This window comes from Thalassophryne amazonica, chromosome 11 (genome assembly GCF_902500255.1).
Source record: "Thalassophryne amazonica chromosome 11, fThaAma1.1, whole genome shotgun sequence".
NCBI classification, from domain to species: Eukaryota; Metazoa; Chordata; class Actinopteri; order Batrachoidiformes; family Batrachoididae; genus Thalassophryne; species Thalassophryne amazonica.
This window is the reverse complement of record NC_047113.1, coordinates 37,300,097-37,326,017: the sequence shown is the minus strand read 5'-3', so window position 1 is coordinate 37,326,017 and position 25,921 is coordinate 37,300,097. Positions and strand designations below refer to the sequence as shown.

General features: G+C 41.0%; 1 protein-coding gene across 2 annotated transcripts; it reads right to left on the bottom strand.

Moving 5' to 3' along the window:
- Window positions 1-359: 359 nt before the first annotated feature.
- hnrnpaba (heterogeneous nuclear ribonucleoprotein A/Ba) lies at window positions 360-19,308 on the bottom strand. Of its 2 annotated transcripts, XM_034181212.1 has the most exons (9): window positions 19,117-19,284; window positions 18,473-18,677; window positions 12,334-12,502; window positions 12,089-12,247; window positions 2,013-2,144; window positions 1,832-1,922; window positions 1,582-1,731; window positions 1,395-1,480; window positions 360-1,011 (listed from the first exon to the last, which is right to left on the bottom strand). In XM_034181212.1, exons 2-8 carry the CDS (start codon window positions 18,643-18,645, stop codon window positions 1,410-1,412), a joined length of 945 nt encoding a protein of 314 aa, XP_034037103.1. In that variant the 5' UTR covers window positions 18,646-18,677; window positions 19,117-19,284; the 3' UTR covers window positions 360-1,011; window positions 1,395-1,409. The 2 variants fall into 2 exon arrangements, with proteins under 2 accessions (XP_034037103.1, XP_034037102.1); XM_034181211.1 differs by having other exon boundaries at window positions 1,832-2,144; window positions 19,117-19,308.
- Between the last annotated feature and the right edge of the window lie 6,613 nt (window positions 19,309-25,921).

Below are 25,921 nucleotides of genomic sequence, written 5' to 3'. Positions count from 1 at the left end.
AAACCCCACTGTACACAGAAATTCAACAAACGCTTGAATAAATACTTTTCCCGAAAGTACAGATTGGCGTTCTTTTTCTGTGTTCACCAACCCAGCAGAACATGTTTTTAATGATCACTTACCAAACATCTGTAACTCGAGGAAACAGCCATAACATTGTTCAAGTATCAGTTTCGCGTATAGTTTGGTAAATACTCGTATTAACACTCAGCCAGTTATCCGGCAGGCAGTGAAGCTTTTCATAGCTCACTCAAGAGGCATCCATGGAAAGGTTAACACTACTCAAACCAAAATAAGCAAGCCATTTACTATTACAAAACATTTAACTTTAACATTACAAATAATAACAAAATTCCAAGTGTAATATAAATCAAATTTTTATTTCTACCAAGTTGCCCAAGACACTAGAGGAATGAGTGAACGAGGGAGTGCCCTCTTACATTAACAGGCTTGCGTTGCACCATATACTAGGAAAGCCACTTAAAATTGCAGACATGGGGAATCTTACAAACCAAAAAGAAAAGAAAAATGCTGGTTGTTTTTGTCTACTTAGCCATTTGAAGATGATGACTTATTACATTGATTAAATCCCTTATTTTGCCTTGCCGCAAATCTAAAGCCATGCAACTCGCATTCAACACTCAGCACGATAAAGTAACCAAGATCTACAAACATAAAAAAAAGGATAGCATATCGTTTTATTCATGAGCTTAAAGCTCTTGCTCCTGTTCATCTGCAAATCCAGTAGACATGTAAAAATACAACCATACAATACATTATTCAAAAAGGTACCAAAAAGTACAGTAAAAATAACACTTCCATGACTGGAAATGTAAATGACACAAAACAATAAAAAATAAAAAGTGGAAAAGTGACATTTGCTTCCCCAGTTCCTCACTTGTTCTGTACAAATGGAGCATGAGTCCAAATTTCTGCCAACTCCAAAGGAAAAGCCAGAGTCCATGTTCGCTGCGGTCAGACCATGGATCTTTTTTCTTATTTAGTTTAGACCTTAAGAGGAAAAACATGGTGCTTAACGTTACTCAGAATAAACCAAATATAACATGCAGTTACACAAAGACAGGCACGTGGATGGGTCGGACAGGTCAGTGAATGGATACATTTTTAAGAGGGGGCCGCAACTAATACTAGGGACAGGATGGCCTTTATTTTTTGCTATCCTTACTGCAGAAGTGCCATTTTTCATTTTTTTTCTTTTTTTTAAAGTTGTACAAAGCCACCTTTAATGATCACACATCCCACAACACAACCTACCCTAACAGCCCACAGTGTGTGAATGGATTTAGGGTAAGATGGAGATCTTTGGGATTAAGAAGGCACTAATGGTTACAGCTACATTCTCATACTAGCACGGATGATGCAAAAATGCATACCTGCACTATGTGTGATCAGTATGGCTTGTAGCTACTCTGGTGCGATCCACGTCTTGGAGCTTTCCCATAGCTTGTATTGCCCTGGTCTGGACGACAAGAGAAAGAGGGACTGAGTTCTTCCGTACAACAACGAGGACCAAGAAAAATCAAGCTTCTAATTCTTTCCCTGGGGGCAGTTAACGCTTACTGTAATCGTAGCCACCCCCATAGCCGTAATAACCAGAGTAGTCATAGTTGCCATAGCCACCATATCCATATCCTTGACCATAGCCATAGCCCTGGCCATATCCCTGGTTCCAGTAGTTGTTGTAGCCTTGATTCCAGTTTTGGCCCTGACCTAAAAACAAGACACACTTGTCACAACTTTCACCAGCACAAACCTCAACAGCTGATTTGAATATTCCACCACATAGCTGTAGTGATGTCATGACACATACCTCCACGCCCCCTGCCTCGAGTCCCATATCCACGGCCAGCGTACTGCTGCTGTTGGTAGACCTCTTTGGGCTGGGCCACTTTAATTTCACACTGAAACATGAATATGTGCGCATTATGTTGTAGTTGTAATCCACCCCCCCCACCCCAAAAAAAGACAGTGAGAAGAAATGTTAACATTACCTTGCTTCCACCAACTGTATGATATTTTTTCTCCATGACTTTCTTGACTGAAGCTTCTTCTTTGTATGTGATGAATACAAATCCCCTCCTTTTTTCTGTTTTTGGATCTTGTGGAAGCTCAATATTCTCAATCTGTAAAAAGGACAAAAAATTACTCAAGCAGGAAATGAATTCAACTTGGGCTGAAATTAGTGACAAGTTTCATGAATATATTCCAATCTACAAGAAAAGCCCTGAAAAAGCAGTTGCAATTCTTGTTAAACCAGAATTGCAACAGATTATTAATGATCTATGTTGCTCCTGAGATTTTTTTTTATTTTAATCTATTTGTTGTACTGTTTTTCTGCTTTATTTTAAAGTTGTTTTGTGTGAATTTTTTCACAAATAAAAATGTTAATAAAAAATAAAATTACCCAGAGTTCAATTGTGAAATTTTCCACAAAGGATGTCCCGATAAAATTGAAGCGATCGCAACTGACTGATCGGATAAATTAACCCCAATATATATTGGTCTGCTTATGTATTTTGGGTCAAGGATGAACACTACGAAAACGGGAAGTTGATCGGACTACTATTTTTGGAGAAATTAGCCATTTTAGCTAAGCAGTAAACAATGGACATTGTGCTGCAATACACAATGGGAGTCTGGGGTTTTAAATGTTATTGTGGTTCATGTTAGTTGTTATTGACTTATTGTGTTTAACAGCGCAAACGTAGAGCTTTGTATTGTGGTGTACTGTCTATGCTGAGTTGAGCAGCTCTACGCTGAGTTTTTGCTCCCTACGCAACAGTATATTGAGATCTACGCGGGTAGGACGGAAGAAATTAAACATGTTTGTTTTCGGCGTGGAGCACTGGGCACAGAAAATACAGTTTTAAGCAGGTCTGCGCAGCACGGCGTTACTGCATGCAAGTCTGTGCAACACCGCGCTCCTGTATACATCCAAAAACTGAGTGTGTGCATCCAGAGTGAATCAGCTGAAGAACATGATCACGCAGCCGCAGCACTTCTGTGTGCTCAGAACAGGGAATCGAACCCCAACTCATAAATCCTTAAACGGAACACAAACAGCAGGTGTCTCTCGCTCAGGTCTGATCAAACCTGTGACTCTTTAAAATAAAAGCGCCATCGGTGCAATCATCAGACGCCCTGATCGATCAGGTCTGAATAAACCTGAATAAGCACTGTGACTCTAAAATAAAAGCGCCGTCCCTGCAGGTCGGTGCAATCATCAAATGCCCTCATCGATCAGGTTTGATCAAACCTGAAAAGAGATGTGACTCTTTAAAATAAAAGCGCAGTCACTGCATGTCGGTGCGTACATCAGACAACCTGATCGAATAAGTGGACCTGATCGGAGCAACCGGAGCTTTGAAAGTTTTAAGCGTCACAGCACTTCATTCACAGCAGCCTTTACCACAGCCAGACTCAGCAGCATCTGTACACAATGAAAATGAAACACCAATACAATAAATAAATAAAATAATGTTAAATGACTCCGTTTCTGACGTGCACCACACTGCAGTAGAGAAAGGAGCGTACTTCCACAGAGGCAGAAAATAGCAGCTATGGCTACACGCGTGACAGCATGCAACTGTAAAAACCTCGTGATACAGTCCACTGTCTTCCAAGCACAATGATGTGTTCTGCACAACCGGCAGAAGTGAACTGAAAAAGAGTTGAATTGGTTTAAATAAGCGGCAAGGACTACAGGTGACTGTGCGCACACATTAAAAAGCAAACACACGCAGCTGCAAGCAAATCTATGAACACAACAAACACGGGAAAAGGCTGAGTATGCGCGCATTTTGGGTGTACTTAAAACAACGCCGCAATAGTTCTACGCACAGTTCTACGTCTGCGCTAGTATGAAGGGGGCTTTAGTCAGTGTTATGCTGTCATTTACTATCAGTGAAAAGAGTATTGCAGCAGAATGCAGAAAAATAAAAATTAGTAAGTTCAATGCAAGTACATAATATAATTATTAACACATTAAAAATACATGGATGACAAGCAAATGAAAACACTTACTTCCAATGTGGACCATTTAAAAATCAAATGAAAAAAAAATAGAAGTAACAATCAATAATCTGGTAATAATCTGGTGCTCACGAGCAGCGTGAGCACCAGAGCGAGTGGACGGTCGGTGTCTGGGTAGACGGCCGTACCGTTGTATAACTTCGATCAGAGTCCATGGGCCGCCGAAGAACCCCAGCCAGGACCAGGCGTGTCGGACGCATCAGCGCGCAGTTCGCCAGAGGCCCAGCTCGGCCACAGCTCAAGGGAGGCCGCCATCAGCCCAGCAGCACGCCGGAGGCCCAGCCGGGACCGCGGCTAGAGGGAGGCCGCCATCAGCCCGCAGCTCGACGGAGGTCCAGCCGGTACCTCAGCTCATCGGAGATCGTCACCAGCCCTCCACCGCCGGAGACACCGCCCGGGCCTGCAACTCGTCGCGGCCGCAATTAACATCAGCAGTCGGCCTGTCGGCCCTACATCAGACCCACATCGTATGCTCAGGCAGCAGCCTCTGGTAACGGGGGAGCCCGATGAACAAGGCGAACGCTCCACAGTAGGGCTGCAACTATAGATTATTTTAGTAACCGAGTATTCTATCGATTAATCGAGTAATTGGATAAAAAGTACTTTTGCGTTTTTAAACAACATCAATAATCCAGGGCTCTCCCTAAGCAATGGCACAATGTCACTGCGCCAAAGTTTTGGCATTTTGCTGAAATGGCAATGGGATGTGGCTTTCTGTTTTGCTTTCTCCAACTTGTAAAATTGAACTATTTTTAATTTTTATTATTATTATTATTATTATAATAAAGGTTGATGGACTGGGTCCCTGCATGATTTTTTTTTATCCCTCTTTCTCTGCAATTCAGCAGATGCATTTCAGCTGGAGGTTGAACATGTAGCCTCGCAGTCAGTTTTTTTATTATTTTTATTTAAGTTACCGTGTTTGTGAAGTGTTGTGCGTTGCCCAAAAAAAGCAAAAATTAAAAAGTCAAACACTCAGTGTGAGTCTGAGGGAAACACAGAAGAAAGAGTAGACTTCTGCTGTTTGTCAATGTAGCCGGGTACAGAGCTGTGACTCGCCCGGTCTGAGAGCCCCTCACACTGGGCAGTGAGCAGCCGGCCACCGGGTCAATAGTCCCTCCCCATGTAGAGCAGACACTGCTTCGCTTTAAATGCACAATAAGTCTATTTCAGATGATCAGCGTAGACCATCTTTCTCTTAAAATGCTTTATTTTACTCTGTGTCACGTTGGAAAGCGGTAGCTATCGTTGCTAATTTGATTAGCTGTTATCCTCTAGTCGTCTTTTTTCCTGCGGACATTGCAGCGCCACACACAGGCCTGGCATATGTACTACAACGAAGCTTCGAGGCACAGAATTTGCCTCGAACATTTTTTGTAATCGAATTATTCGAGTTACTCGACTAATCGTTGCAGCCCTACTCCACAGAGCAACAAGTTGCTTTTTTACAAACTAAGGGGATCGATCTGGATATAAACACTATTGAAGCGTGTCACCCGTTACCCAGGAAGAATTCAGCAGACAAACCTACAGTCATGAGGATTGTTAACAGGAAAGAAAACAACTCTGCTCAAACAAGGATATAAACTTAAAGGATCAGATACTATGAGCTGGAGGGTTATGAATTTAATCATCTGAATAGACGAAATAGAGGAGGAGGAGTAGCTTTGTATGTTGACAAAAGGATTAACTACAAAATTAAAGATCAAATGACTGTGGAATCCATCACAATTGGAATAGGTATGGAAAAAGGCAAAAATATAATTAGTAGCTGCATATATAGAGCTCCTGGCTCTAAAACTGAAGAATTTCAAAATTGGACAGAGAAATTGTTTTCACAGATGGGTAATAAGCAAGTAATTGATTGTGGAGATATAAACACTGATCTCTTAAACCCGCATCAGCATATAGTAACTGAGGGTTTCATTAACACTATGTACAGTCTAAATCTATATCCAAAAATTACTCGGCCTTCAAGAATCACTTCACATTCAGCTACTCTCATTGATAATATATGTACAAATGATAGATACCAAAACACTAAGTGGCTTATTAATTAATGATATTAGTGACCATTTACCAATTTTTATAGTAACTGATTTGAAGTTGAATAAAAGATGTACTGAGAAAAAACAATACTGCAAGCACCTGGAATCTAAAGAAGCTATCATTGCCTTAAAACTTACTTTTACAGGACTGGAATCCCATTTACAATATGCGAATTTAGCATATTCCGAATTTGAAAACATATTTATCAATATATATAACAAAAATTGTCCAATTATACAGTATAATAAATATAACTATAAAGCTAACCCATGGATAACAAAAGGTCTTCAAAAGGCGTGTAAAAAGAAAAATAGGCTATACAGAGAATTCATTAAAAGTAAATCAAGAGAGGCAGAGGTTAAATATAAGGACTATAAAAATAAACTAACAACTATTATGCGGAACTGTAAAAAAAAAAAATCATACTTTGGAAAAATACTAAACGATAATAAAAACGATATAAAGGAAACATGGAAAATATTGAATAGTATTATAGCAAATAAATCCAAATCAAATAACTATCCAACATACTTTACTTATGACAACAAAGATGAATATAACATAAGCCAAGTACTGAATAGTTTCAATTTTTTGCTAATGTTGGGCCAGATCTGGCAGCTGAAATCCCACACAGTACATGGGAAAATCAGCAATTAATCGCCAGAAATCCGCACGTTTCTCAGCCCAGTAGATGAAAGGGAAATTAACATAGTTAGTACATGTAAAAGTAAAAAGCCAACGGATCATAATGAGGTACATATGTCCTTAGTAAAGCAAATAATTACTGAAATCGCAAAACCATTATCATATTTTTAACAAATCATTTCAAACTGGGATTGTTCCTAGCAGTATGAAAGTGGCAAAACTGATACCTTTATTCAAATCTGGCAGCAAGCATCTTTTTACTAACTACAGGCCTGTGTCTCTACTGTCACAATTTTCAAAGATACCGGAAAAACTTTACAAAAATTAAATAAATTTATAGATCGACACAACTTGCTTGATGAAAGTCAATATGGTTTTAGAGCAAAAAGGTCCACGATACTGGCATTGCTCGATTCCATAGAAGAGATCAATAAACATGTGGACCAATAAGGTAATAGTTGCAGGTTTATTTATTGACATAAAGGCTTTTGACACAATTGATAACAATATATTATTTCAAAAGTTGGAACTGTATGGGATCAGAGGAGTTGCTCTGAGTTGGATTAAAAGCTACTTACAAAACCGAAAGCAGTTTGTTAAACTCGGGGAATACTGTTCTTCATATCTGGACATCATCTGTGGGCTACCACAGGGTTCTGTGTTGTGCCCAAAGTTATTTATTTTATACATTAATGATTCATGTAAAGTTTCAGATATGGTTAAAACTGTGCTCTTTGCAGATGACACAAACCTGTTTTGCTCAGGGGAAATCTGTAATAATTATCTGATTTAGGAACAGAAATGATAAAGTTAAAGAGATGGTTTGATTAAATTTGTCTAAAACCAAATTGATGTTATTTGGAAATTATAAAAAAGACATACAAATTCAGTTAAATATACATGGGGTAAACATAGAATGTGTCAAAGAGAATAAGTTTTTAGGTGTCATTATTGATGACAAAATTAACTGGAAAGCTCATATTCAGCATATTCAAATGAAGGTATCAAAACGTATTGCAGTATTAAATAAAGTAAAGCATGTTCTTGATTGCAGAGCACTACATACTCTCTATTGTTCATTGGCTGCACCCTACTTGACTTATTGCGCTGAAGTTTGGGGCAACACTGCAACCATTATTCGTTCTTCAAAAAAGAGCATTAAGGACAATTCTAGGGCTGAAACGATTAGTCGAGTAACTTGAATAATTCAATTACAAAAATGTTCGAGGCAAATTCTGTGCCTCGAAGCTTCGTTTAACATAATACATATGCCAGGCCTGTGTGTGGCGCTGCAATGTCCGCAGAAAAAACAAAACAGAAGACTAGAGCATAACAGCTAATGAAATTAGCAACGATAGCTACCACTTTCCAACGTGAGAGTAAAATAAAGCCTTTTAAAAGAAAGATCGTCCACGCTGATCATCTGAAATAGAGTTCCTGTGCATTTAAAGCGAAGCAATGTGTTTGTCTATTTTTAAAAAACACACAGTCTGCTCTACATGGGGAGGGACTATTGACCCGGTGGCCGGCTACTGTCTCTCTGCCCAGTGTGAGAGGCTCTCATAACGGGCGAGTCACAGCTCTGTCCCCAGCTACATTGACAAACAGCAGAAGTCCACTATTTCTTCTGTGTTTCCCTCAGACTCACACTGAGTGTTTGACTTTTTAATTTTTGCTTTTTTGGGCAACACACAACACTTCACAAACACGGTAACTTAAATAAAATAATAATTTTAAAAAACTGACTGTGAGGCTACATGAAAAAATAAATAAATAAATAGAATAAATCACGCAGGGACCCCAGTCCATCAACCTTTATAAAAAAACAAAAAAAAAACAACAAAAAAAAAAACACACACACATATATATATATATATATATATATATAAAAAACTTAAAAATGGTTAAATTTTACAAGTTGGGGAAAACAAAACAGAAAGCCACATCACATCACCATCTCAGCAAAATGCCAACACTTTGGCGCAGTGACATTGTGCCGTTGCTTAGGGAGAGCCCTGGACTATTGATGTTTAAAAACACAGAAGTACTTTTTATCAGATTACTCGATTAATCGCCAGAATAATCAATAGAATACTCGATTACTAAAATAATCGATAGCTGCAGCCCTAGACAATTCATAATGCAGGTTATCGAGACCACACCAACCCACTGTTCATTAAATCTCAAATATTAAAACTTAAAATGATTTCGTTCAAGACTGTTCAATTAATGCACAAAGTGAAAAATAAAGAAGTGCCATTTAGAATTCAAGAATATTTTACTGAGAGAGAAGGAAAATATAATTTACGGGGCTTGTATCATTTTAAAATGCTGGCGCTCGGACGACCAGGAAAGGTTTCTATGTCTCCATGTGTGGCCCTAGATTATGGAATAACCTGACAGATGAACTCAAACGATGTCCAAATATCTATCAGTTTAAAAATCAATATAAAAAATGATGTTTTCAAGATATGTATCTAATGAAGTATGATGAGTTTTGTGTTGTCAGTTGTAATTGTGAACTTGTTCAGTAACATTCATTTGTGTATGTGCATATATATATATGTGTGTAATTATGTATGTGTAGGTGTATGTTGGTGTGTGTATACATGTATACTGTATATGTATGTAGACGAAGATACGGTGCTCACTTGATATGTTTATGATAATGGGATTTGAGCTTGTGTTGTTAAATGTGTTTGTAGCTTGGCCCAAGCAGAGGGTCACCCCTTAGAGTCTGATGTATTGAGGAAGAAACCTCAAGCCGACCAGAGGGAGTTTTTCCTTACCACTGTCGCCTGTGTGCTTGCTCTGGGGTAGGTAATGTGTATACAGTGGTCCCTCGCTATAACGCGGTTCACCTTTCGCGGCCTCACGGATTTTTTTTAGTCCAGTTTTGCATGCTTTTTTTTTTTTTTTTTTTAAATACAGTGCATTGTGTTCTGTGGCCTCATCAAGCAGCCGGTTGCGACACCGCGAAGGCAGAGCACGCGCATTGTGTTCTGCGTGTAAGAATCTTCTCGCCCAGAAGAAAAAAAGAGCGCCAACAACTACCCATAACTGTGTTCTACACTAGGAAAAAGACACCTGCAGCAAGGTGTGAGTCAGTGGAAAAAGACGTGACAGCGCAGCGGCCCCAGGACAAGAGGCGCGATCAGAGGAACTGTGAAATACTGGTCAGTCACTATTAATAATTTCTTATGTGTCCAAACTCGTACGTTGATCGTTAAAATTAAATTCGTTAGTTCTAAAAGCCATCATAATTATTTATAGGAAAACGTTCTATTTTTATTTCTCAAACAAATGTTTGGGCCTGAAAACAAGTTGGTCTTATTTTTCTACTCAGGTTTGAACTTTGAGAGTGTTTACACACGAGAGAAAAGTGAGAAAATGTTCATGCCTGATTGAGAAAAGTGTATAAAGTGTGTAGTGAGGGGTTTTACAGCCTTAAAACGTCTATAATAATTGTAAAAAATAACGCTGGCCACTTCGGATTTCGCCTATCGTGGGCTATTTTTTAGAATGTAACTCCCGCGATAAACGAGGGACCACTGTATATGTATGTATATATGGGGTGGGCGTTTATAAGCTTTGCTTCTGCTCACCCCCTTTTTGGTCACACATGTCACTGTGGAATTGTCTTTATCAGTTTTTGTTATTGATGAGTTGTGTGCCAAATAAATAAGTTCAAGTTAATAAAATAATGATACCGATAATAATAAATAACATGCATTGATAAATTATAATTTAGAAATACATTAAAACAGTAAATTACATTAAAATACATTAACAGAAATAAAAGGGTTGAGTTCCTCCTCTAAAAAGGTGTAAATGTAAAAAAAAAAAAAAAAAAAAAAAAAAAAAAAAATTCTGGACTCACATTCTGGGGCTGCAGCCATCAATTATTTGAGTAATCGAGTATTCAAGTAATTTGATAAAAAGTACTTTTGCAGTCCAGGGCTCTCCCTAAGCAATGGCACAAAGCCGCTTCGTCATCATAGAGACTGTCAAATTTAGCGTATCCCTGTTTTCCTGGTAGCATTTATTTTTTCACATCTTTACAAGTTTTGGATCTTTCCTAGTGTCAAGAGCTCAGCCAAACTTGGGCCAAAGTCTTGACATTTTGCTGAAAACACAATGGGATGTGGATTTCTGTTTTTTGTTTTCCCCAACTTGTAAAATATAATATTAGATTATTGGATTAGAATTAGGGTCACTGTCCTACTGAGAGATGAATCAGCACCCCAGTCTGAGGTCAAGAGCGCTCAAGTGCAGGTTTTCATTGCTGCATTCATCTTTCCCTCAATCCTGACCTGTCTCCCAGTTCTTGCTGCTGAAAAACATCCCCAGAGCATAATGCTGCCACCACCATGCTTCACCGTAGGGATGGTCACTGGTTTCCTCCAAACATGACACCGGGCATTCACGCCAAAGACTTCAACCTTTGTCTCATCAGACCAGAGAATTTTATTTCTCATGGTCCGAGAGTCCTTCAGGTGCCTTTTGGCAAACTCCAGGTGGGCTGCTATGTGCCTTTTACTTGGAAGTGTCTAACAAAATTTACCTCAGGAGGATGCCAAATTAAGCTGTAGAAACACCTGAAGGATGATCAGTGGAATCAGGATGCACCTGAGCTCAATTTTGAGCTTATGTTCATGGCAAAGACTGAATACTTATGTACCTGTGATTTCTTATTTTTAAGAAATTTTTAATAAATATGCAAAAAAATCCTCCCCCCCCCCCATATGTAAATGTGATTTTGTTTCATTAAATAAATTTGATATATATGCCATTACTGGGTATTGTGTGTAGAATTTTGATGAAAAAATTTTGAAATAAAGTTGTAGCAAAAAATATAGGGAAGCACTGTGAAAACTTTCTGGATGCACTGTAGATGCATGATGTTTATTTGATTCACGCATATTAGTCGCATCAGTCTGGCTGTTTCATAAGCATGCCACGAATTGGCAGTGTGCTGTCAGTGAGCGTTGCAACGATATGTACTTTTAAAAGACATTTCACCATCTTTCACTTCAAATATGCAGCAACTGTTCCTGAAGAATGTTACATGTGATACCAGCCAATCAGGTAGCACATTCCACATAAACAAGATTTTCTTATGTCCATTTTCCTCCTGCTAACAGAGACAGGACAAGCGCATAGCCAGGGGGGTTGAAAATTATAGTATCCAGGAAAATACAAGTATCGGACCAGGAATTTGTATCATCAGATATTCAATATAAAATTATTCAGCTCGGGAGCAAAAACAAAAACATGAAACTGAAGTTTTATATTACTAATAGCCCCAAAGCCAAGGGCATTATGAATCAGTATTCAATACCTCTCCAAAGGTCCCGAAGTAGTCTTGAATGGATTCCTTTGAAGTGTCTGGGTTGAGGCCCCCCACAAAGATTTTCTTGACTGGATCCTTCTTCATAGCCATTGCCCTCTTGGGGTCAATCTGTCGGCCATCTAGCCGGTGTTCTTTTTGTTCAAGAACCTATGAAAATGGGGCACGTGGTGGAGAGACTCAATCAATGTACAAGCCCCTCAATGGATGCCAAGTTCAGATGATTCCTCACTCACCTTGTCTACACTGGTTGAATCTTTAAAGAGGATGAAGCCAAAACCTCTTGACCGGCCTGTCTGAGGGTCAATCTTTATGGTGCAGTCTGTCACCTCACCAAATTTAGAGAAGTAGTCTTTGAGATCCTTCTTACTCGTGTCCCAGCTCAGTCCGCCGACAAACATTTTTCTAAAAACACAAAGACAGATTCAGCACTAATACAGCACTGAGCCCATGTACACTTGGTATCATAGCATGTTTTTTTGTGATGAGACAACCTGGATAATGGTCAACTACATTAGAGTACAGGTGTATACAATGAGGACAAAACTGTGACCAGACTGACAAAACCAGCTCTGGAAGTAGTGAAAGAAGAATTACGACCTCCATTTCAGAGCACAACAGTAACACTTGTCCCACTGTTTCAAACAAGTGGAAGTGCTCTTACCTGTCCAATGGACAGGGAAATATTAAACTTCACAACTGGACAATGTTATGCCTATATTACAAAGCACGACTGTTCAATAGCTCAAGATGGCCCACAATAATTCAAGAATTCTTTTAGAAGAAGGAAATAAAGGATGATGGCACAATAGTAAATACAGCTGCAGTAGCCCCAAAATTCCCATTCTTGCCAGCAGTTAAGATGCAAGCTGATCAAGCAGAAAATTGTTGTACGTGTCAACTGCCAGTCAAATGGCAGAAGCTATTGAAGTTCATCAGCTAATGGTGTTTTAGAAATTTTTTTGACTTTGCAAAAAAAAACACACACAACTAAGACATCACATGTACATAAGTATTTACACCCTTTGCTCAATACTTTGTTGATGGGCAGCAATTACAACTTCAAGTCTTGAATATGATGCCACAAGCTTGGTGCACCTATCTTTGAGCAGTTTTGCACATTCTTCTTTGCAGCACCTCTCAAGCTCCATCAGGTCGGATTGGAGCGTCTGTGCACAGCCATTTTCAGATCTCTCCAGAGATGTTCAATCAGATTCAGGTCTGGGCTCTGGCCGGGCCACTCAAGGACATTCACAGAGTTGTCCAGAAGCCATAACTTTGGTATTTTGGCTGTGTGCTTTGGGTCATTGTCCTGCTGAAAGATAACCCATCCCCAAGTCTGAAGTCGAGAGCCTTCTGGAGCAGATTTTCAACCAGGATGTCTCTGTACATTGCTGCATTCATCTTTTCCACAATCCTGACTAGTCTCCCAGTTCCTGCTGCTGCAAAACATCCCCACAGCATGATGCTGCCACCACCATGCTTCACTGTAGGAATGGTGCCTGGTTCCCTCCAAAGAATGATGCCTGGCATTTACGCCAAAGAGTTCAATCTTTGTCTCATCAGACCAGATACTTTTATTTCTCATGGTCTGAGAGTCCTTCAGGTGCCTTTTGGCAAACTCCAGGTGGGCTGCCATGTGGCTTTTACAAAGAAATGGCTTCCATCTGGCCACTTTACAGTCTTGATTGACTACATTTACATGCCGTTAATATTCAGGTTAAGGTCAATATTCCGTTTTCTGAATCATTAGGAATAACCCGTTTACATGCTTAAGCAGACAGTTACTCCTGTATACATGGTCAGTGGTATCATTTGGAATATCCCCATCTAAACAGCGACGCACATCTTCCACCGGTGCTTGATTTGGTCTGGCGTTTGTGCAAATCCTGCTTTGTGTAAAACCCTCACTACACACTTTATACACTTTTCTCAAACAGGCATTAACATTTTCTCACTTTTCTCTCCTGTGTAAACACTTTTCTTCTGGTCGAGAAGATTATAACAGACACAAGCAGAACACAATACGCGTGCTCTCCCTTCGCTTACTGCCTCCGGGGGTACGGATGCGGGACCCGCAAAGAATCGAAGTCATGGTCATGGAGCTCTGCAGCATACCGAGGCCCTGCAGCGCTGTGGATTTTTTCCGCAAGAAATCTATCCTTGCGGGCTGCCTCCACCTCAAAACAGTGAGCGTAGTCTCTGGACCTGTTGCCAGTTGGCGCAGCTCCGCACAGCAGAGAGGGGGGTGGTGCGAGTGGCCCGCTGCGCAGAGCAATCGCGGTGCCACGACCAGCCCGCCTGATGACGCAGAACACAACGCGCTGTTTACATCTGCTTCTGTGGTGTCCGGTGGGTTGCGCGCACCGCATACAAGTAGGTGCCGTACTCAAAAGACCAAGATTCCTTGCAGATAGGACATGCACAGAACACTAATGTTCCTTTCTATGGAGATATCCCAATGCGCGTTTATATGACCTGATATTCGGGTTAGAAAAGGAGTAACTCAGGGGTCTTATTTGGGTTTTTAAAAACTGGAATATGAGCATATTCCGGTTTTTGTGGGTGTTTACATGGCCGTGCGCAACCGGGTTATTGCTAATATTCCGGTTATGAAAGGGTTATTGGCTGCATGTAAATGTAGTCATTGATGGACTGATGCAGAGATGGTTGTCCATCTGGAAGGTTCTCCTCTCTCCAGAAGACTGCTGGAGCTCTGACAGAGTGACCACCAGGTCCTTGGTCCCCTCCCTGAATAAGGCCCTTCTCCCCTGACTGCTTAGTTTAGACAGGCAGCCAGCTCTAGGAAGAGCTCTGGTGGATCTGAACTTCTTCCCTTTATGGATGATGAAGGCCACTGTGCTCACTGGAACCTTCAAAGCAGCAGAAATGTTTCTGTACTCTTCCCCAGATTTGTGCCTCAAGACTATCCTGTCTCAGAGATCAACAGGCAATTCCTTTAGCCCCTTTCACACCGGGGCTGCTCCCAGTTGCTTCCTGTGGTGTAATGACAACGCAGGAATTTCTGCGTCAGGTGCGCACAGCAGAGGGCAGAGAGGAGGTGATAACGCAGCCTGCAGGTTCTCTGCACAGAGAAGTCAGAGTCCACAGTTTGGCTGGAGACAGACTGTGCACGCTGACTTCTCTTCTACTTGTTGTGCTGAGCTGCAGGGCTGCGCTCCGAGTTCTGTTATAGTTTATCTTTCCTCCCTTGACCGCAAGATGCGCGCCCATCTCGAACCTTCCTTGACCAAATGTGGCGATGTCTGGAGTTCTACTTGATGTTGACATGTCCTGGACTTATGTCCTTTTTTAACTGTGATGAGAGATTCTGAGGAGAGAAAGGAACTAACTGCCTGCAGACAATTTTTTCTTTTCTTTCCTCCTTTGACCGCGAGATGCACGTGTGAAGGAACCGTCAAGCAAATGTGGAGATGTCTGGAGTTCTACTTGATGTTGACATGCCTGTCTCAGGACTTATGTCTTTTTTTTTTTTTTTACTGTGATGTGAGAGTTTGAGCAGAGAACAAGGAACTAATGCTTGCAGCCAGACTTTTTTTTTTTAATTGTTCACATGTGCGCGCGTGAACAAACGTCCATGAGTGCACTAGAGCTGCAATCAGCATTTGTTTCTGTGGTCTCTTTTTTTCAGCGTGTAGTTTTTATTGCATTAAGTACACGGTATAAAAACAATCCTGCATGATTTATACTGCGTGAACAATGGAACACAGCAGGAATCATAAATTGGCTTTGAGTCACGCCGGGTAACTCCTCTTTGCCCCGACTTGCGCTGGAACCACTTTTAACCACTTTAAAATTAAACAGGTTCAATTTTTCGGCGCCCGACTTGTTTCCTCCTTTACGCCCCTCGTGCTGTTGTGGTGCCGAGCTGCATCGCCTCGGCACTGAGTTGCTTCCATGCGGCGTTGTCATAATGACGCACGGCACAACTGGGAGCACCCCTGGTGTGAAAGGGGCTTTTGACTTCATGCTTGATTTGTGCTCCGTCAACTGCGGGACCTTGTATGTAGACAGGTGTGTGCCTTTCAAAATCATGTCCAATCAAACTAATTTACCCCAGATGGACTCCAATTAAGCCGTGGAAACATCAAGGATGATCAGTGGAAACAGGAGGCACCTGAGCTCAATTTTGAGCTTTATGACAAAGGCTGTGAATGCTTATGAAGCATTACGAAGCCCCGAATACTTCCAGATACACTAATTATTTGGGCTCCCATTCAAACCACCAGTGAGATTTGTATGCAAGTACTTGCAGCAGACCATGAACTTGCGCAGCACGGTGCCTTAGTGGTTAAGCACTGTTGCCTCACAGCAAGGTCATGGGATCGATTCCCACCTGTGACCTCTCTGTGTGGCGTTTGCATGTTCTCCCCGTGTTTCAGTGGGTTCCCTTTGGGCACTCCGTCTTCCTCCCACATGCAAAGACATGCAGGTTATAGTCTAGCAATATTATGAATTTTTTTTTGGCCAGGCCAGAATATTAGTAGAAAGCTAACAATTGCTGAAATCCTTTAACCACCCTGAACAACATACTAGAAGTCCCCATGAATTTTCCATGAGCTTTTCCTGGTATAACATCATGATGCCATGAGTGTCATGGATGTAGAAAATAGTATTTATTATTATTATTTGCAGTGGTATATATCTATCTATCCATCTTCATTGTTTGATAGACAAGATTGCTTCAAAATGAAACAGATATTATATAAAGTATATAAAGTAGACACCATGAAGATGTCATTGGTTGTGAGCAATCATGTGGCTGCAAGAAGTCAGGTATGTTCTGTATAATTCTATGTGGCCATTGCCATGGAAATGGCTGCAGCAAACCTGAAAAACCAGACATCTGTGTATAAGACACTGATGAAGCGCATGACTGATGGAAAATAGAGCAAATATGAGCTGAATTCTGATTCACCGGTACAATACAAAGGATATACACAAAGTGCTGGGCATGAAAATTCAGTAAGGTATATCTTATATATTATATTTCAATTCTAAGGTGGAACTAAGCCAGTATACAAAGGTACATCTAAATATCTAAAAAGGATGAGTAAAATAGAGTAGAAAAGAGTAGAGTAGAGCCACTTAGGTGCCTGGTCTTGAGAACTGAAGATGGGCTTGGTACAAATGGCTGAAAACCCATGTGTATAAGCGAAGTGCGCAACGTATCTGCACGTGTGGGTCAAACGGGGGCAAAAATTCCAGCAACCAAACTCACACCGCTCCCATTGAATTTCGTATACAGTAGCATTAGCGGACTGTAAAAGTTAAGGCTTACAGGGATTGTTTCAAAGGCTTTAAGCCTTAAGTGACGCATACAATAATGACAGGCGCACATTGTGCTGGTTTCAAATGCTCAAACAGAATTTATAGGCTTGAAAGTTGGCTGAAAACACACGATTGCAAGGCTCATATGTCTGTCAACAGACATATGAGGGGTCAGAAATTTGTTTGTCTCCCACTATCAACAAGGGCTGGTCATTTTCGACAGCGGCTCTCTCTTCCTCCTTTGTTGGCACTAATGGTAGTTTCTGTGATGCAGCACACGCAAGGGCAGCCAGCTTGTCTTTCCGTTTCTGTCCACTGCCGTGCATAGTCCTGGTTGTAACAGGCAGTCCGTGTAGCTTACAAAAACGTTTTAAATCGTCAACTTTCCAGTGGTTGGAATTATCAAACTTATAGCACTCCTCGCTGCTTTCCGCCATCATAGCACATGGATTGGTAGCCGAAAAATTTAGCGTACCCATAAAGCACTGTGCAGCCCGAGATGTGCGCTTCGCTTACTGGTAGACAGATACATGCCGCCCCCGTTGCTGATGTGGCGTCACACAACAGATTCCAACCTTTTGACATTACATTTTGTGAATAATTCGACATACATCAGAGCCATGTTTTCGTTTTTTTTAAATCAGGTTTGCTGCATCCAGATCATCTGCATACCTCAGCAGTCTCCTCTGCCTTTTGTTGTTGGCGCTACAGGTGTTCAAGACCATTTAACTACTTTTAAAAAGCAAAAACAATAGAACAACTACTTTTTGGAGCCACGTAAAAACCGAAGAGGCATTAAACGCATTCGGGTCAGAAATCAAATCTAGACACAATATGGATATGAGAAACATTTTAATACCAGTTGTAAATGGGGGTAGCAACACACAAAATCGATGGCAGTGTTTGGCTGCTGAGAGCAGAGCCAGACGTGGTTTGGTTCCTGCTCGGCGCCCATCCCCCGCCTCCGCCGTGCACATGGCGCCAACAAAGACCAGCTGAACAAAGAACCACGGCAAACCATCGCCGCCTTCATCGCGGTCCTTTCCACTCAGTATGCACTTTAAACTGATTCAGAACACTCACCCAGCATCTTCTTCGCCTTTGCTTGCGTCGATCTGGCCGCCCTCCGTGCCGCCGTTTTGGGAGTCTCCCTCTGCCGCGTCGGGCCTGGTACCTCCGCTCCCGGCTCCATTAAAATCGTCGCCTTCGTGGCCATTTTCTGACGTTTCCATAAACTGCTGCTCGGTTTCAGCCATTTTTTTGTTTTTTCAACTCAGTAATATAAAACCTAGAGAGAAAATAAACGCAGTTAAAGCCGCTGCGGATATTATGACTCGTACAAATTTACACTGTGCCATTAGAAGACATTTCCCACCATTTTGACCGGAAAACATCACTCAACACGAACCAGAGTTCTTATCGCTACATTTACTCATGTGATAGTCACCGGCCAATATTTAGCTGAGAACGCCTACTAACTGTGTGGAATAGATTAAAAGCATGTGGTTCACGCTGATAAAGTCGGACCCACATTCGCAGTCCAGCGCTGCGCAGAGGCCGCAGCTTTAGCCGCAGTGCAGGCCCGGCTTCATAGAACTACAAATTCTCCCATCAGTACCGAGCCACAAAATAATAATTACACATGCTTATGTCACACTCTAACATTAAAACGTACAAAAACTGGTTGTTTTTTCCAGGCACCTCTGCAAAATACCAAAACTACTTACTTGTATCAAACCCGTAGTGTTCTGTTCAAGATGGATTCTCCCGCACGACGACGACAAACTCGTGGTTGGTTATCTCGAGCCGGGTGGTTGCGAACATAGCCGTTTCTATCAAGTCTTCTGATTTGCGGAGCAACGCTGCCACTCATACAACTGACCAATCACATACGTCTATGGTCACCACCGGAAACGTTCTCGCCTTCTAAACAGGAACCGGTCGACGCATATGACGAAATCAGCTGTGCATCACTGCCGGCGAGAAGATTCTCTCTGAAATGTTTTTAAGAACTCACCAATATCCAATCACCTCTAAAGAATTTAACTATGTTGTGAAAAGCATTCCGAGTGGACTGAAAGAACTGATGAAGGCATATGTGAAAAAGGAAGCTCAGTATACTATAGGCTCAATAATGATTGATGGGATTCCATTTAATAGTCAAAAGTGTAGCAATAAACATATTAGAAATACAATTCAAAATTTTAACAGGAACATACACAACTGTAAATCTTATTGGAGCTCTCAATACAGTGACTTAAACTGGAAATATATATGGGTACATCCCTTTCAATATTGTATTTATAATAAAGTTAGAGAATTACATTGGAAAATTTTACATCGTATTTATCCGACCAACTTGCTTAGATCTAATTTTACTGATGTGGAACCCAAATGCTGTTTCTGTGGTATAGAAGAAGAGTCATTAACTGTTTTATGAGTGTAAGTTCACAAGAGATATTTGGTTCAATCTGGAGTTACTTATTTATAATAAAACTAATCACAGAATTAAAATAGCCAATCATAACGTAATAACCTCCTTTGAATGTAAAGATAAAAATATACAATATCTAGTAAACTTATATATATTACTTGGCAAATATCACATACATAAAGCCAAATTTAGCCAATCTAAGCCCCTTCTTAAACTATGGATAATTGAAATCCACACCTACCTTAAAACCCTAAATAATATACCAAATAAAAAAGCCATAAAAACAATAAACTTGGTAAAGAACTTTGGTTTACAATAAGCCTTCCATACCTCTCGGATTGTGTTGTATATTATGTCTTCTGTTAAGTTTGGGATGATGTCTGTTATCTATGCTATATGTTAGACATACCGATTGTTCACCTGTACCTTTTGTTATGTCTTGTTCCTTTGTTTAATAATAATAAAATATTAAAAAAAATTAAAAAAAAAGAGAAGATTCTCTCTGTGATGGCAAATAAAATTACTCTCTTTTATTATTTTGTTGGCTGTCTTAATATCTGTAAAATAATTATTATCAAAGGTTCCACCTTCTTCGTATCGTTAGCTTTAGTGACGTCTAGTGAAAAATACACAAAATACGAATCATACGAGTATCTCATCTAGCACTGTTGCCTCACAGCAAGAGGTCATGGGATCGATTCCCACCTGTGGAGTTTGCATCTCCTTCCCTGCCCCTTAACTGGAATATGTGGGTATAGAAAATCGATTGATGGATGAACAACTATGACTATGAACTGATAAATTTAATAAACTATAAGAAAGTAACCAAAAGTCTTTTTTTTTATCCGCCCCCCCGTCGTTTGAATCATTTTATGACTCCACAGTGTGCGTAATCCATTGCAAGTAAGTTTGTTTTCCAGCATCATCAAGTTTGTACTTTTCTATAGATGATGTCAGAGTAAAGCCAAATGCATCTAAAATAGCATTAACATTTGACCCTAACTACACTCAACAAAAATATAAACGCAACACTTTTGGTTTTGCTCCCATTTTGTATGAGATGAACTCATAGATCTAAAACTTTTTCCACATACACAATATCACCATTTCCCTCACATATTGTTCACAAACCAGTCTAAATCTGTGATAGTGAGCACTTCTCCTTTGCTGAGATAATCCATCCCACCTCACAGGTGTGCCATATCAAGATGCTGATTAGACACCATGATTAGTGCACAGGTGTGCCTTAGACTGCCCACAATAAAAGGCCACTCTGAAAGGTGCAGTTTTATCACACAGCACAATGCCACAGATGTCGCAAGATTTGAGGAGCGTGCAATTGGCATGCTGACAGCAGGAATGTCAACCAGAGCTGTTGCTCGTGTATGAATGTTCATTTCTCTACCATAAGCCGTCTCCAAAGGCGTTTCAGCGAATTTGGCCAGTACATCCAACCAGCCTCACAACCGCAGAACCACGTGTAACCACCACCAGCCAAGGACCTCCACATCCAGCATGTTCCCCTCCAAGATCGTCTGAGACCAGCCATCCAGACAGATGCTGAAACAAGTCGGTTTGGCATAACCCAAGAATTTCTGCACAACTGGTCAGACAACCGTCTCAGGAAGCTCATCTACCTGCTCGTCATCCTTCTCGGGGTCCGACCTGACTCCAGTTCGATCGTCGTAACCGACTTGAGTGGGCAAATGCTACAACATTCGCTGGGCGTTGGCACGTTGGAGAGAGGTGTTCTCTTCACATGATGAATCCCGGTTCACACTGTTCAGGGGCGATGGCAGACAGCGTGTGTGGCGGTCGTGTGTGAGCGGTTTTCTGATGTCATGTTGTGGATCGAGTGGCCATGGTGGCGGGTGGGGTTATGGTATGGGCAGGCGTCTGTTATGGTACGAAGAACACAGGTGCATTTTATTGATGGCATTTTGAATGCACAGAGATACCGTGACGAGATCCTGAGGCCCGTTGTTGTGCCATACATCCAAGAACATCACCTCATGTTGCAGCAGGATAATGCACGGCCCCATGTTGCAAGGATCTGTACACAATTCTTGGAAGCTGAAAATGTCCCAGTTCTTGCATGGCCGGCATACTCACCGGACATGTCACCCATTGAGCATGTCTGGGATGCTCTTGACCGGCGTATACGACAGCGTGTACCAGTTCCTGCCAATATCCAGCAACTTCGCACAGCCATTGAAGAGGAGTGGACCAACATTCCACAGGCCACAATTGACAACCTGATCAACTCTATGCGAAGGAGATGTGTTGCACTGCATGAGCAAATGGTGGTCACACCAGATACTGACTGGTATCCCCCCCAATAAACAAAACTGCACCTTTCAGAGTGGCCTTTTATGTGGGCAGTCTAAGGCACACCTGTGCACTAATCATGGTGTCTAATCAGCATCTTGATTATGGCACACCTGTGAGTGGGATGGATTATCTCAGCAAAGGAGAGTGCTCACTATCACAGATTTAGAGACTGGTTTGTGAACAATATTGAGGGAAATGGTGATATTGTGTATGTGGAAAAAGTTTTAGATCTTTGAGTTCATCTCACACAAATGGGAGCAAAACCAGAAGTGTTGCATTTATATTTTGTTGAGGTAGAAGTAGCTATATATGGTATTTAAATGACCTATGAAAATATTTTCATTAGAAACTAGAAGCACTCAGAGAGTGCAAACCTCCGCCAGGCCAAGGGGTCACTGACGCCATAACATCTACACGCCATGGAATCACTGAACCCGCGTTCACACCGGGCGCGATCAGACGCTACAAATTTGCGGGGTCGCGTGGCGACGGACGCGGCCTCCTTCGCCGGTGTGTCGCTCTGCTTTGCTGCGAAAATTCGCCCCGGTGCGTCATCAAATAGGAGGAGCTTCCATTCCGCTCGGCGTCAAGTCATCATGACGGACCTTTCACACGGAGCGAGTTGTTGTGAAAAGCTCCCAATACAGAGTATCATTATTTGCTGCAGGAGCTGCGTCTGGATGACGGCCGCTTTCAGCGGTCCTTCCGCCTCTGCGGGACCCAGTTTGAGGACCAACTGTCCCGTTCACGCGCACACATGTAAACAATTAAAAAAAAAAAAAAACTCCGCTGCTTGCTGCAGCTCGCTCTTCCACCAAAAAACTCTGTCATAATTGTGTTTAGAAACCAGTCACCATTTGTTTTATTATATATCTGTGTAGTTAATTAATAAAATATTCTCCACACAGGCGCGCACGTTAAAAAAAAGAAAGAAAGAAAGAAACTCCGCGGCTTGCTGCGAGGCTGCTCCTCGCTTTTTCCCAAAAAAAACTCTGTCATAATTGTCTTTAGAAACCAGTCACCATTTGCTTTATTATACATCTGTGTAGTTAATAAGTAAAATAATCTCCATGGACGATTCCCTCGCGCACACGTAAAAGAAAAAGAAACTCCACTCCCCCTGTTGTGGTGCTGCTGCTCGCTCCAAAAACTCTCTCATAATTGTGAAATAAAGGACAAAAGAGACATAAGTCCTGCTCACAAGCTGCTACCAGAGACAGGACATGTTCACATCTTCAGTCAAACTCCACACATCTCCATGTCTACATATCCAGTCCCTGATTGGTCATCGCGGGGCGAAGAGACGAAAAAGTTCAGATTTTTCAACTTGGGGAGGACGGCAACACGACGTGACGCGACGCAATATTGCGCTACAAACGCGCAAAACACTCAAAATTGCTTCACTCGCGTTGCTTCACTCGCGTCCGTCTCGCTGCGCGGTTTGGCGCCAAAACGCGTCATTACATAGGAATTACATGGCAACCTGTGGCTGCAGTCGCTCGTGTCATGCCCGGTGTGAACGCAGATGTTTGCTCAGTAGTAAAAAAAGTTTCATCTGCTGTGACTGGATAGCATGTATCCTTAGTGCTTGGCATCACAGTTTATTGCAACTTGCTCCTTTCCCAGAAGCTACTGTCATCTGAGCACTGATATTGATATTGCATGTGCTTATAGACAAAAACAAATAAGAGACAAAATTCAATTTATTATTCAACTAAACTGCAAATATATGAATTTTTTAACATTTATGAAACACTTCTCTAAACAAGGCCATAAGGTCACTGACCCTAAAGTGATCTATTTCTTTTTGTCTTTCTCTAAAATTGTATATAATAATCATTAGATTATTAATATATAAACAAAAATAAATTTAAGAAATATTACAATTTGAAAACAAATGCACCTGAACGTGATGACAGCTGCAACTGCTTAATGCTAACTTTTAACATTGAAAATGCCATAGACATGCTAACGCATTAGCATCAGGATCCGGATCGTGATCCGGATCCCCACTAAATTTAATCACTTGTTCCTCTTGTCATTTCCAACCACTCCACAAAATTTCTATAAACAAAAATAAATGTAATATTACAATTTGAAAACAAATGCACCCGAATGTGATGAGAGCTGCAACTGCTTAATGCTAACTTTTAACATTGAAAATGCCATAGACATGCTAACGCATTAGCATCAGGATCCGGATCGTGATCCGGATCACCACTAAAATTTAATCACTTGTTCCTCTTGTCATTTCCAACCACTCCACAAAATTTCTATAAACAAAAATACATTTAATATTACAATTTGAAAACAAATGCATCCGAACGTGATGAGAGCTGCAACTGCTTAATGCTAACTTTTAACATTGAAAATGCCATAGACATGCTAACGCGTTAGCATCGGGATCCGGATCGTGATCCGGATCACCACTAAAATTTAATCACTTGTTCCTCTTGTCATTTCCAAACACTCCACAAAATTTAATTAAAATCCGTTCAAAGCTTTTTGAGTTATCCTGCTGACAGACAGACAAACAAACAAACTCGACCGAAAACATAACCTCCTTGGCGGAGGTAAAAATAAATCAAACCATTGGTATCATAATTTTAGGAAGAAAAAAGGTAATATCACAATATGTATATGTTGCAGACATGAAGGAGCGAAGCTCTTCAGCATCTCACCATGTCATTTAGGTCCTTCAGACTTTTTTTGGTGGAGCATGAGCATGGCTAAAACCTTTCAGCTTCTGGGGGTGGCACTCTACTCCCCAGAACCCCCCACCTTTTAATTTTTTTTTGCTTTCAGCTTACCCTCCCTAATTACAGCCCTTTAACCTCCTTCCATTTTAAGCATTTTTTTTTATGTAGATGTAAATTAATATTCAAAGTTTTCAGCTAGTTGACAGTAGGGCTGTACAATATGGCCAAATTATCATATCGCAATATTGTCATATCAATATGATATACGATATGACTATGATTTCACACAAAGTGCAGCAACAGTGAAAATTAAACATTATTAAACAAAACAGGAATAATACAACACTCATCATAAGGTTAGGCTACAGTGCCCTCCAAAGGTATTGGAACACTTGGTATTTCACACATTATATGTTCGTTGTTGGTGACATTAATGAGCGAAGCGCTTTACTGTCTGTGTATATATCATCAAACAATAATTTAAAATGGAATAAGTGGTGCAGAACCTACCATCGGTTTGTGGCTTTTTACGACAATGTTGTCCAGTATGTGGCTTCATCTACCATGGGCAGAGTTTTTTGTGACATTTGTGGTTTGTGGCTTTTCACGACAGTGTTGTCCGGTTTGTGACTTTTTCCCCTATGGGCAGATTTTTGCGCCATTTCCAGATTGTGATTTTTTTGTGGCATTTCCGGTTTGTGCCTTCGTCTACCATAAGAGCGAGCTCCGCTCGTATTAAGTAACTACTTGGTAACTGAAATGGTCCCTTAGATCCCACTCACAAACTATCTCAGCTCAAGTGTGGGAGCATGCACTGGTGCCACACATCCTTCCATCCACAATGCTGCAGAACTGCATTGGGTCCTGGATTTGTATTCACCCAGGCAGACAACTTGTCTCTTCCCATCTCTCAAAACAGTCTATAACCACAAGGTGAAATGTGGGTGTCTCCTTGGTTTTCTCTGACTGCTGGGGTCCTCAACACTGAGGCACATGTTGGATGTTTGACAAAATAAATAAATGGATAAATAACTAAATTCATTCCAGCAGTGCCCAAGGATCCCCTAA

Bases quoted from the DNA above. Each gene is read 5' to 3' on its own strand.
- hnrnpaba (XM_034181211.1), bottom strand. From the start codon at position 18,645: ATGGCTGAAACCGAGCAGCAGTTTATGGAAACGTCAGAAAATGGCCAC. The intron at 1,732-1,831 runs GTATGTGTCATG...TCTTGTTTTTAG, and splicing joins TCGAGGCAGGGGGCGTGGAG to GTCAGGGCCAAAACTGGAAT. The intron at 1,481-1,581 runs GTAAGCGTTAAC...CTTGTCGTCCAG, and splicing joins TGGGGGTGGCTACGATTACA to ACCAGGGCAATACAAGCTAT.